The sequence below is a fragment of the Chionomys nivalis genome, chromosome 2 (genome assembly GCF_950005125.1).
Source record: "Chionomys nivalis chromosome 2, mChiNiv1.1, whole genome shotgun sequence".
Classification (NCBI taxonomy): Eukaryota; Metazoa; Chordata; class Mammalia; order Rodentia; family Cricetidae; genus Chionomys; species Chionomys nivalis.
In genome coordinates this window covers 68,566,838-68,578,600 of record NC_080087.1, presented here as the reverse complement: position 1 = coordinate 68,578,600, position 11,763 = coordinate 68,566,838, and the positions used below count along the sequence as shown (strand labels likewise).

General features: G+C 50.5%; 1 protein-coding gene across 1 annotated transcript; it reads right to left on the bottom strand.

Moving 5' to 3' along the window:
* Positions 1 to 951: 951 nt before the first annotated feature.
* Positions 952 to 11,732, bottom strand: Prpf31 (pre-mRNA processing factor 31). The gene is made up of 14 exons (XM_057761612.1): positions 11,677 to 11,732; positions 11,004 to 11,188; positions 10,850 to 10,910; positions 9,925 to 10,008; positions 9,255 to 9,352; positions 8,410 to 8,516; positions 7,974 to 8,143; positions 6,383 to 6,540; positions 5,958 to 6,047; positions 3,421 to 3,548; positions 3,245 to 3,317; positions 2,560 to 2,688; positions 2,377 to 2,475; positions 952 to 1,377 (listed from the first exon to the last, which is right to left on the bottom strand). The coding sequence occupies exons 2-14, from the start codon at positions 11,178 to 11,180 to the stop codon at positions 1,252 to 1,254; spliced, it is 1,500 nt and encodes a 499-aa protein (XP_057617595.1). The 5' UTR covers positions 11,181 to 11,188; positions 11,677 to 11,732; the 3' UTR covers positions 952 to 1,251.
* Between the last annotated feature and the right edge of the window lie 31 nt (positions 11,733 to 11,763).

The window sequence follows — 11,763 nt, the reverse complement described above, 5'->3', positions numbered from 1 at the left end:
GCTGAAATACACGTTTAGCTCTATCTTAGAAAACCTGAATCGGACTCTAGAACTAGCAACCATGTCTTAGAGAGCCCTCAAGGCATTCTGCAGGTTCACATCTTCCTATGTCATTCCACTCACCACTGGCAATGTCAGATGCAAGTCAGGCAGGGACAGAGCAGGGATTCTAAAGGGAGTGATGGACAAAGTGCTATCCCTAGCAGGCCCACAGGGGATTGGGATCAAGATAGAGTGGGGAGACAGGTGAGGGCCCAGAGGGAGGAACAGGGACCAAGAAGCCCAAGACAGACCTGCCAAACAAATGAGTAAGAGAAGTCCTGACCTCAGCAGCTGGTCCATGTCCAGACCCTCAGAGTTAAGCTCAAGCTGAGAAAATGGAGGCCAGCTGTGACTCTCCCTTACCTTCTGCAGAACCACAGATTCATAACACACCAAAGATGATCCACCCTTTTTCTACTTTTTCCCTTGGCTGAGCATTAATTCTAGAGTCAGACTGGGTAGTGTGTGCTTCTTTTGCGTATCTGGCATTGGTGCCTCCCAGGGCAGGGTGCCCATCTGCCTCACTCTTGCTGAGGACTCAGGCATGGTCCCCTCATCAATCGTGGATTAAAATAACTGGCTTCCCCCTAAGCTCAGTCCTAGGCACTTTCTGCACATACTTCCCAGATCTCTTAGATGCCTCACAGTACAGATGTGGATCTTGTACCAAGGAGGTTTCTAGCCAGAGGAACAATAATCCTGCGGGCCCTGGAGCTTTGTGGTGGCCATACTATTTGGCCATGATGCTGAGGTTCTCAGGGGGTGGGTGGTGATGTCAGAAATGCACAGAGCTTTTATCTTCTTAGATTCCAGGACAAGAGCAGAAGACAGCTGGGTCCATGCTACCTGGACTGGAAATGCCACAGCTCTGCCTCCTCTGGGTCTTTCACAAATAACCACACCCTCTGGGCAGAGCCTGACACTGTGCATTTAATTGTACTCTTTCTAAAAAAGCACTTCCTTTCCCCATGTAAGTAAAAAAGATGAGTGCGAGGAATTCCTCCACCCATTTGGGGTAGCAGCAGTCTGGGTGCTGGGAGAGGCAGATCAAGGCTTTTCACCCTTTTCCTTGGATGCTGTGGCCTTGAGCCAAGAACAGAGCAGGACAGGCTGCCTCCACAACAACTTCCTGGCTGGATGTCCATCACTTCTGACGTTCCAATCCTTCATGTCCTTCCAGTGGGTGGCCACCTGGGGTGTGGGCCCCCCTCAGGTGGACATGGTGCCGCTTTTCTCACCCTTGACCTTGAGGAACTCAGCCATGCTAGAGAAATACTTCTGGTTGGCCTCTGCCACCTTCTTCTCAGCTGCTTGTGGGTTCACAATCTCCAGACCCTGCAAGGGAGTGGGTGAGAGGTAAGGTGGGGAGGCTCAGGCCTCCCTCCTGTGTAAGAACCACTCCAGAGCCGGGTGGTGGTGGTGCATGCCTTTAATCCCAGCACTCGTGAGGCAGAGGCAGGTGGATCTCTGTGAGTTCGAGGCCAGCCTGGTCTAGAAGAGCTAGTTCCAGGACAGGAACCAAAAGCTATGGAGAAATCCTGTCTCGAAAATTAAAAAAAAAAAAAGAACCACTCCAGCAGACATGGAACTGTTTATAGTCCCTGGAGTCTCCTTCAGTTTGGGAGATTTTGACCCAGTGTGCCTGGACATCAGGATTGTTAGCTTTCTCAGGTGATACCAAACTCCTGTGTAGTTTTGGATGAGGAAATTGAGCCCCAGAGGGACATGACCAACCAGAGTTTCCTGAAAATTCCACACCGTGACAGTGATAATGCTGGCACTATATTGTCTTGAATGCTTCCAGTCTTCTTGCTGGCCCTTCCCTGGCTCCATCACCTTTCACTCCTGCTTCTCTCTGGCACCCATGGCCTTCTAATACAGTATACACTTGACTCATTCATCTGTCCTCTCCAACCCATGACCCCCTAAAAGGCAAGGTTTGTCTCTTTTGTCACTCTGCCTGAAGCCTGGAAGATGGTAGGTAGGTGCTCACATTATGGGACACATTTGCCTACCTCTGTTATGAGTAACCCAAGGCCATTGTGGTTCACATTGTGCAATGATATGGGGCTGGTGTGATACTCAAGCCTACCTTAAGGTTACTCTGACTACTGGGGCCATCTCAAAGCAAAGACTAGGAAGCTCAGAGAGTATCTGGATCACATGGATAGAGTCATAGGTCCAGTTCCAAAGTTCGTCTGAGCTTGTCACAGCTGTCACTCCCAACCATTCGCACTTACTGTGTGGCTCTGGATGCCTAAGCTCTTCATGTGTTAAGTCAACAGGGCCTCCACAATAACCCTACTACATGTCTGGTAGGAGAGGGTGTAGTACCTGGAGTGGAGTGAAGGCCACACTGGAGGCAGTTCCTGAGGAGCGGTCACGGATGGTAGACTTCCCACCATACACCACACTCTGCTTCTGTAAGGTCCGCTGCAGGGAAAAGGGGAGGCTATGATCCAGGCTCACTGACTGCCATGACCTACTTGCCTCCCACTCCCATGGGTCAGTACATACCTGCAGTGTCTTGGAGATCCTGGCCTTGGTGGCCTCGTTCACCTGTGTCTGCCGCACACGCCCACTGCCTGACTTGCCCAAGTGGCCCAGGCTAAAGCCCAGATCTTCTTGATAGGCATCCTCCTCAATCTGGTGAGATGGGAGTGGCCTACTGTTAAGAAGCTGGCTACATTCAGCCAGTCCTCCAGGGCAGTCCACTGAAAACCCAGGGAGCCTCCAATCAGCCAGTCTCATGGGTACCCGCTGAGCCAGGAGAACTGACTACACTAAATGACCTTAGAAGAGCCCCGTCTAACTCTGCTTGGGATAGCTGGGAACCCTGTGAAGAACTAGTTCCTGACCTAGGTAGAGAGTGGCCATTTCTCCCTATGTTCAAATTAAGTCGCCAAGAATTGGGATGGGTTACTTAGGTGAGATGGCACCTAAGTGGATTCTCTCAAGACCACCTGGATGATGGTCAGATATACATGCAGCATGGGGGACTGGGTGGGAGGGCAGCCAGCTCAGAGCTGAAAAGATCACCCACCATGGGGTTAGGTGGTTTGAGAGGGGAGGCTAGGTACAAGGGAGGAGGCTGGGATAGCCCCAGGTCTGCTCTGGAATTACAGGGTGGAGAGGAGGGATGGCAGCAGGATGAGCAGAGAGAACCCTCAAGTTCCCACTGCTACTGTGGAGCAAGCCTGACCTCTCCAAAGCTCATGCGGTTGGCCTGTTTCCGGATCTCTGTCAGCCCTAGCCGCTCCTTCATCTTGCGGTACCTAGGAAAGGTAGGTGTCAACAGAATATAGGGAGTTGACTGCGAAGGTGCCAGCCTCCTCCCCACCTCCTTTCTCAGCTTTTCGCCCCACCAGAGCTCCTTACCTTCGGCCCCCTCGCTTCTTCCGCTGCCCATCAAGGGGCGCAGGCAGGGGCTTCACCTGCTTCACAGGTGGTGGCTCCTGCCACTTGTCAAATTTGCGCTCAATCTCATCCTTTAGTTCGTAGCCCACCTGGGCAGGGAGTTGGAGAGAAGCTGTAGCCAGCCTTGTGGACTGTTCCCTCTTGTCTTCATCACCAACCCGTCTACTGTGTATCTGCCCACCTGGCTGTACAGTCCCCAAGACAGGTTTGTCCTCCTTGGGCCAGGAATGGTACCCTATGGGTTCTCTGGTTCAGCCCTCCTACCCTCTGGGTAACTGCTTCCATCTGAGACCTCTGAGCACAGGCGGGCCAGGCAGTATCCCCGTATTCCTAGTCAGCAGACAGTATGTCATCCACTGTGTCACCTCACACCACAGATACCCTGAGCTGGCTTGCTTCTGTGCCTCCACAGCAGCCAGAGGCCCTTCTCCCTGCTGGGGTTCACCGAACTCTAGCCTCTGGTTCTTTGTATTCACTATTCCCTCTGCTTGGAACACTCAAGTGGGGAGCACAAGCATCCACACATCTGATTCTAACTTCACTCAGGTCCATAGTAAAACCTCCTCAAAGTTCTTCCTCACATCCTAGCAGAGTCAGAACCCAAGCTTCCTCATCCTATAATTCCCCTTATTGTCTCTGGTATTCACACAGCACTACTGAACCCATTACAGATTTGTCAGGCCTACTGCCTAGGTGTTTTGGTCCCAGCTAGAACATAAATGCTGTGTGACACCAACCTCCAATCCCAGTTACCAGGGAAGTTGGGACAGAAGGACCAAAATTCTTCAAAGCTTTCCTGGACTAGAGAAGAGAAAAGATCTCCAAAAAAAAAAAAAAAAAAAAAAAAAAAAAAGTGTGCGTGGGAGTAGGGTCACTGAGGATGTAGCTAAGTGATAGAGCACTTGTCTAGAGCGTATAAAGTCCTAGGTTCCATCCCAGTACCCCCCCACCCCGCCACACACACACATAAAAAAGAGCCATGGAGGCAGACATCTGACATCTGTGTAATTCCGTGTTGTACTGCCTTGTCTAGACAGTGGCAAATGGCAGAGAGAGACACTGAACCCTGACTTAGGATGCGACGGCCTTTCTAGCAGAGTGAGACACACAGCAGAGACTCAGTACTCCCTGAGCCACCCAGGAAAACAGAAGGTACCATTAGAGTCATGTCCCTACGAGCAGAGGACAGGTCCTAGTGTGGTGGGCAAAAACACTGGCCCCTCCAACACAGAGATCTGTCTTGGTGCCATGTGTCTGGTCTCTAGAATCTGTGACTAGAGTTCACATGGCAAAGGAGTTTTGCAGATGTGACTTGGCTAAGGACTGAGATGTGACAATGCCTCGCACTGTCACAAGGGGTCCCAAACTAGCAGAGTCAGAAAGGCTGGAGATGCTGTCTGGGCTGGTGGCCTCTGGTGCTGACAGGGGCAGGAATGTTTCTTCCCAGAAGCCCACAAATGGGAACAGTACAGCTAATACCCTGATGTTAGTCTGTGAGACTGTGTGTGTACATCTGAGTCCAGAGATTTGTATCAGATGGCTTCTACACTCACCCCTCACCTGATTTCTCTCACTAAACCTGGAGCTTGCTGGTTTGACTGACAAGCCCCAGATACCCTCCCAACTCCACCTCCCCAGCACTGGCATTACAGGCATGTACTATTGTAGTGGCATTTCAATTGTATTTTAATAAATAAAGACCGCCTGAAGATCTGAGAGTAAAACAGTCCCACTGGTCAGCCTCACAGACCAGGTTATGGTGACACACACCTTTAATCCCAGTAGCCACAACAACATGTACCTTTAATCTCAGTAGTCACACTAGTTGCCACAGAAATCGGGTAGTGCATGCCTTTAATCATGGTGGTACACACCTTTAATCCAGCCCTAGAGAGGATTATAAAGTGGGAGGAAACAGCTCCCAATACACATTCTGAGATTCCGGGAGGCAGGATCGCCACTTCAGACTGAGGTCAAGGTAGGAGCCAGTGACTGGCTATTTTGCTTTTAGGATCTTCAGGTTGAATCCCAATTTCTCTGAGTTTTTATCATTCTAGTGTGCCTGATTTTTCCCCCTATATTTTTGGGAACTGAAGTCAAGTCCTCATGCTTGCATGCAAGAACTTAACTTACTGAGTCACATCTCCAGCCCTGTGCTTTTTTTTCAAAGACAGGATCTCACTATGTAGGCTCATATGCCTGAAACTCATTATATAGTGCAGGCTGCCTCAAACTAGTGATCTTTTGCCTCTTCCTCTCAAGTACTGGGGCTAAAGACATAAGCTACCAGACCTGGCAAACATGTATACTAAGCCACTCCATCTACAGTGATTTGGTACAGCTGCCCTACGCATCCGATGCGCAGAGGTGAGAAGGTGATGACCTCATTGGGGGTTGCAGACACATACATCTGTCTGCTAATCCGGAGAGCTCTCTAAAATAGCCTCTTCTCATGAAAAGACCCCAAGCCCAGGGACAGATGCCTGTCCTCTCCTCACCTTCCCCTCTGTGCTCTCATGGAAACTGTCCACACGGGCTGCCAGAGTACATTTGGCAGCCACCAGCCGGGCTGCCTTCCGCCGGAGATCCTGGAGCAATGGAAAGGGGGAGAGGAAACTGAACCTCTAGAGGTAAATAAGCCACCACAATAGTCACTTCTCATCTAGGGCAGCTGTACCCTATGTTCTAGGAGGCGGGCCTCACACCGGACTAATGGGCTCTTGAGGGCTGTACTCCAGCTACCCAACTGCAGGGTTCCCAGTTTCCAGACAACCTACCATCCTCATTGCCAAGCGGTGACCCCAGAATTGTGTCCTTGCTATTCCAACCCATGTTGTCCTATCCTCCAGGCTCCTGAGTGCTATTTCAGCGAAACCAGATAAGGCATGGGGGCTGGGAGCAGGGCACAAGGTAAAGGACTCACTGGGGGCAGAGACTGTACGATGTCACTGTGGTAGATGTAGCCGGTGTGGGGCAGCACTGAGGTAGAGGAGAAACCAGATAACGTCTTGCGCTGGGCCCCCAACAGCATAATGTTGCAGGCAGGCATCTTGGAGAGATTGGTCAGGCCTCCGGCCACACCTGCAACAAAAGGTGAGGTCAGAAGAACACAAGGTTCACATCTGGAGGCTCATGTGTACCTTGGTGATTTGAATAAGAATGTCCCCCATAGGCTCATATATTTGAATGCTTAGTCACCAGGAAGCGAAACTCTTTGATAATTTAAAGGGTTAGGAGCTGTGGCTTTGTTGGAAGAAGTATGTTACTGGGGGTGGGCTTTGTGGTTTCAAAAGCCCATGCCAGATCCAATCTCTCTCTGTTTGCAGATCAAGATGCAGCTCTCAGCTACTAACTACTCTAGCACTACACCTGCCTGCCTGCTGCCATGCTCCCTGCTACCAAGCCATGATGACAACAGCTCAAGCCTCTAGCATGTAAGCAAGCCCGAGTTAAATGTGTTCTTTTACAAGAGTTGCTTTGACCATGGTGTCTCTTCACATGGTCAACAGAACACCAAGACATCTTCATTTGCTTGCTGGTTTGAGACAGTATTTTACTCTGTAGCTCAGGCTGGCCTCAAACTCAAAGTAATCCTTGTGCCTCACCCTTCCAAATACTGGGATTACTGGTCTAAGTCACTGCATCTGGAAGGGTATGGGATCATGTGTGAGAGAGTTCTTTTATGTGAATGTGTAGGGAGTGTGCATGGAGATCAGAGGACACTTATGGGACTCAGTTTTCTCTACTTTTGTGTGGGTTTAAGGGGTCACACTCAGGTTATCAGGCTTGGGTCACAAGTACTTTTACCTGCTGAGCCATCTTTCTGGCCCAGGACATAGAATCTTTAAGGAGATGGTTAAGACAAAATGAAGTCAGATGGATCCTGGTGCTATCTGCCTGGCATCCTTGTGAGAAAGGGAGATAAAGATACAGATACAGCAGCATGGCTGCATGAAGACACAGAAGACATGCCTGAGCCAAGCAGAGGCATAGGGAGAAACCAACCCCAACAGCACCTTGGTCTCAGATCTGTACACTCTGAAACAGCAGCCCTTGGAGTATAAGCATCCTGGCCCGTAGGACTCAAGACCAAAGCTAAGTGAGCAAAGATGGTGGCTTTACCACATTCCCTTTGCGAGTATCCCACTGCAAGGAAGGGAAGGACTCTGGCTCCAGGAGCTTTTGGGAGAAGAAACTTAGCACATGGTAGAATTTGCTGCCACATCCAATAGGAAAGCCTGAGGTCAGGGAGCTGAGTTTCCTACTCTGTAGCCGCCCCAGGGTCCAAAATGGACCTGTTGGCAGGAGGGGGCTGATCCATCATCATCTGTGCAACCTGCTTGAGCCAGTTGTTGTTAGAAGGGGTCACTGTGCTTCTACTATGTGCTGTGCCAAGCTGGCTGACCTCAGTCCCCAGATGACATATAATAGAGCTCCTAACGTCAAGCCCCATTGTCTCAAGACAACCTAATCTAACAGCAGTCCCAGACCATGGGACCCAGCTGGGAACTCACCCATGATCTTGGCAGCTGTGGATGCTCCAATGATGATGGACAAGTTGGGTGCAATGAAGGACATTCGGGACTCCACATATTCATAGATGCGGTGCTTGGAGGCATTCAGCTCCAGCGCCATGTCACAGGCCTCCTCTAGACGTTCTAGCTCCTCATCAGACAGCTGCTGCCTGAATTGGGGAGCAGGTAAGGGTTGGGAACAGCCCCCAGTTCTGCTGGATCCATGTTTAACTGGTGATAAGCCCCACCCACCCTCTCGGCTTTGTAAGCACGTGTGTCTTGTGTAGCTCTGGGGCTATTACAAGTTCTGTCAGTCTAGGGGCCATGGTTCTCAGCCAGCACCACCCTGACCATGACCCCCATCCTGCCCTTTCTGGTCTCTGCTGCTAGTTGGCTTATGGTAGGCTTGCAGGGCCTTACCATGTGGTATACGTACCCCTGTGTGGTGGAGGCGGTGACACTGACAACCATGATGGTGGCATTGGTCAGGATCTGCTGGAGGTTCTCATTGTTCTTGCATTTGTCCAGGCTGTTGCCCAGCTCCTGGGGTGGGAAGGGGAGAAAGAAAGAAAGAAAGCGTAGTAATACCCAGAAGATTCTAGATGTTCATTTGTGCCAACACTAGCACAGGTCTCCCCTTGAGGAACTTGGAAAAGCGAAGGTCCATATACTGGAGACCTCTCTTGCCTTTTAGTCTTACAACTTTGCTGCTTCAAGCATCAGTGCTGCCTGCTCTGCTCTGCTCCGCTGACCCAGAAGTGAACCTGAGCAAGCGGCCTCCAAGGAAGACATGCTGCACTAAGGAAGCCTGCAGGAGCTCACGACTAGAGACAGACCATCCTCATCTCTTGGACAGAGACAGGACCCCTGCTCTTTCACCTTCACCTGCTCCCATCATGTCTCCCAGAGGAGCCAAAACCTTCCGTGTCTGATGTGCTCTGACCTTTCTGACCTGTCCAAGCTCCCCTACCTGTCTCTTCTCACTTCCTCCTTGTTTGTTCCCACTCGGGATCTTAGCTCTTATCTAGCTGCAGTCCCTGACTACGTCAGCCTTCAGATACCAGTTCAAAGGACACCCGCTCCAATGGCAGCCAGAGGCAAGGGCCAGGTCAATGGGGATCCTCCCACAAGACCAAGGGGAGGAGAGAAGCGAGAGATGTGTGTGAGACATTCTTTCTAGTACCTGTCCCTCCCCCACAGAGCCCTATGCATGCCTCTCCATCACCTCTATACCCCGAGGCTTCATGGTCGTCTAGTGGGCCCAGACTCCTCTCCACTCACCTTGACTGTGCGGATGTAATCCAGAGCGTTGGGGACCAAGGATTCTAGCTCAGGGAATCTCTTCGAGTACTTATCCCGGATGAACTTATGGATAATGTCTAAAGTGGACAGGGAGGGCAGGTGTCCACTGAGCGGGGAGGCAGACTCAGCTGCTATCCTATCCCCAACACCCACCTTCACCTCTCAACCCCAAATCATGGGTTGGTGTATGGATGTCAGCATGAAGTCTACATTTCCTAGCTGTCCCCAGTGCTATGTGTAGGTGGGAGTTTGCTCTAATGTCTACAAGACGTGAACTGAATTGGCATTTTCAACTTCCAGATCATGGCATTAAGGAACCAACCATGCCCTATCTTCCCTCCCCATTTATTGGTAGGAACATGGAAGTGAGGCAATCGCCCGAAAGAATAAAACAGATGGCAGAGTTAGGCTGCTGAAGGGGGTTCAAAGGGTGACTCTAGACCTGCGCTGTTTACTCAGACCTTTAGGAAGGAGAATACACTTTCTCTTTACGTAAGTAAGTCTGTCATAGAAGGTGAACCTAGTCAGGGCAGCAGTCCAAGAAAAGTAAACAGGAGGTCCAGGCTCGTGCCTGTTCTTCCCTTTGGGGCACAGAGAAAGAGTGAAGGGCACAAAGCAGAGCTGTCCCATGGCCCTTCCCATCACTCACTCAGCTCGTTTTCTATCTCCACAGTCAGGTTGTTGGCATCCACAATGACTCGGTACTCAGGGGCTGCCTCCACTGGTCCCATCACTATGAAGACGAAGGAATGTGGGTGAGGGAGGGGCACCCACCCCTTTTAAGTCACAAAGCTAGGGAAGATTGGAGCTGAAGCTGGATGGGATCAGGGAGGAGGGGCTGAAGCATGCACTAGGGGCTTAGAAACCTCCCTAGGATCCTTATTCCTGCCTCTCATCTCTCTAGGCTACTCTAGTCTTGATCTCATCTTGCTCCAAAACTAACCCCTTTTCTCCCCCCGTGGCTCTCCAAAGCTCCGAGGCTAATGAGCAAGATTCTCTGACTGGTACTCAAGAGACAGAGGCCCCACAAGGAAAAATATTAGGTCCAATTTCCCCACACCTGCAACCTTGGTGCACACAGCACAGGAGTCACTCCAGAGGGATCCACTGCCTCATCAGCTCCATGTATATATGTATTTTTTTTTTTTTTTGAGATAGGGTTTCTCTGTACAGCAACCCTAACTATCCTGGAATTAGCTCTTGTAGACCAGGCTGGCCTTGAACTCACAGAGATCGCCTGCCTCTGCCTCCCGAATGCTGGGATTAAAGGCGTGCACCACCACCGCCCAGCTTATACAGAGTTTTTGAGACAGGCTGACCCTGACTTGACTATGTAGCCCAGGCTGGACCTGAACTCATGTACCTCCTTCCTGTCTCAGCCTCTCACGGAATGCGATTATACGCACCCATCAAAATGACTGGGTACAATACAATATATTTTCAGAGGGTTGGTGACGGGGATGAAATGAAGAGTGCTATGGGGAAAGCTGAGGGGGCAGAGACATCAAAACCTCAGTGAGCAAAAGAGTCGCAGGGTCAGAAGAATGAACAGAGGAAATTGAGGGCGGAGTCACCTTCTGATGCTTTGGCTTGTTTGCTGATATACTCCTCAATCTTCATCATGATCTCAGCAAACTGATGGGGAAGGAGAGCGCAGTCAGAAACCAGGATTGCTGTTCTATCCCTCCTCCTCCTCCCAGGAATATTCACATATAGGGTACCACTCACCATCTTGCTATCCCATAGCTTGGCAATGCTCTTGACTGAATCCCCAGAAAGATCCAGCTGTGTCTCCTCCTGTACATCCTCGATTGCTGGTTCCTCTTCTTCTTCTCCATAGCTTCCTCCTTCCTCCTCTTCTGCTGCCTCCTCAAGGTCAGCCAAGAGCTCATCTGCCAGAGACATCCCAAGGCCTATAGGAAAGTGAGAATGGGGTTCCCTAATACAGCACCTTGAATCTATCCCTTCAAATTACCACAAGGACGACCTCCTCCCCAAAGTTTCTTCTTCATCAGTTCCAACAGCACGCAGGCTCCACCGCTTGCTTTGTTCATGGAGGATGTCTCCCGTTTCTAACCACATATCCTACAGCACACCCCTCCAGGTACCACCTGACCTGGCAACTTTTCTCCACATCTCTGGGCCTTCGAACAATCATTCCCTTTGCTAACCTGGCCCTTTCCCTCACCCTGCCTTCAGCTCTCACATTCCACCTGTCTGGTCCACACGCTCCATTCCAGTCTAAACTACGGTACGATGTGACTTACGCAGTCCTGTATATTGGTTCTAAGGCGCTTCATACGTTTATGATTACTTATGTTATGATTTAAGTCGGCCTCTACATTTTCTCTTCTAGACCCAGTAGCTGGACTTCCCGCCCTCCCTTCTCCAACACACTCACCAATTCGATTCTCTCACGACCGTTTCTAAGAAATCTTCTTTCTCCAGAGCTGCCGGCGTTTTTTGATGACGTCTTTTCGACGCCGGT

Excerpts from the sequence above, each read along its gene's own strand:
- Prpf31 (XM_057761612.1), bottom strand. The coding sequence starts at position 11,180 with ATGTCTCTGGCAGATGAGCTCTTGGCTGACCTTGAGGAGGCAGCAGAA. Across the intron at positions 8,144-8,409 it reads ACCGCCTCCACCACACAGGG|GCAGCAGCTGTCTGATGAGG; the intron begins GTACGTATACCA and ends TCCCCAATTCAG. Across the intron at positions 3,318-3,420 it reads AAGAAGCGAGGGGGCCGAAG|GTACCGCAAGATGAAGGAGC; the intron begins GTAAGGAGCTCT and ends TACCTTTCCTAG.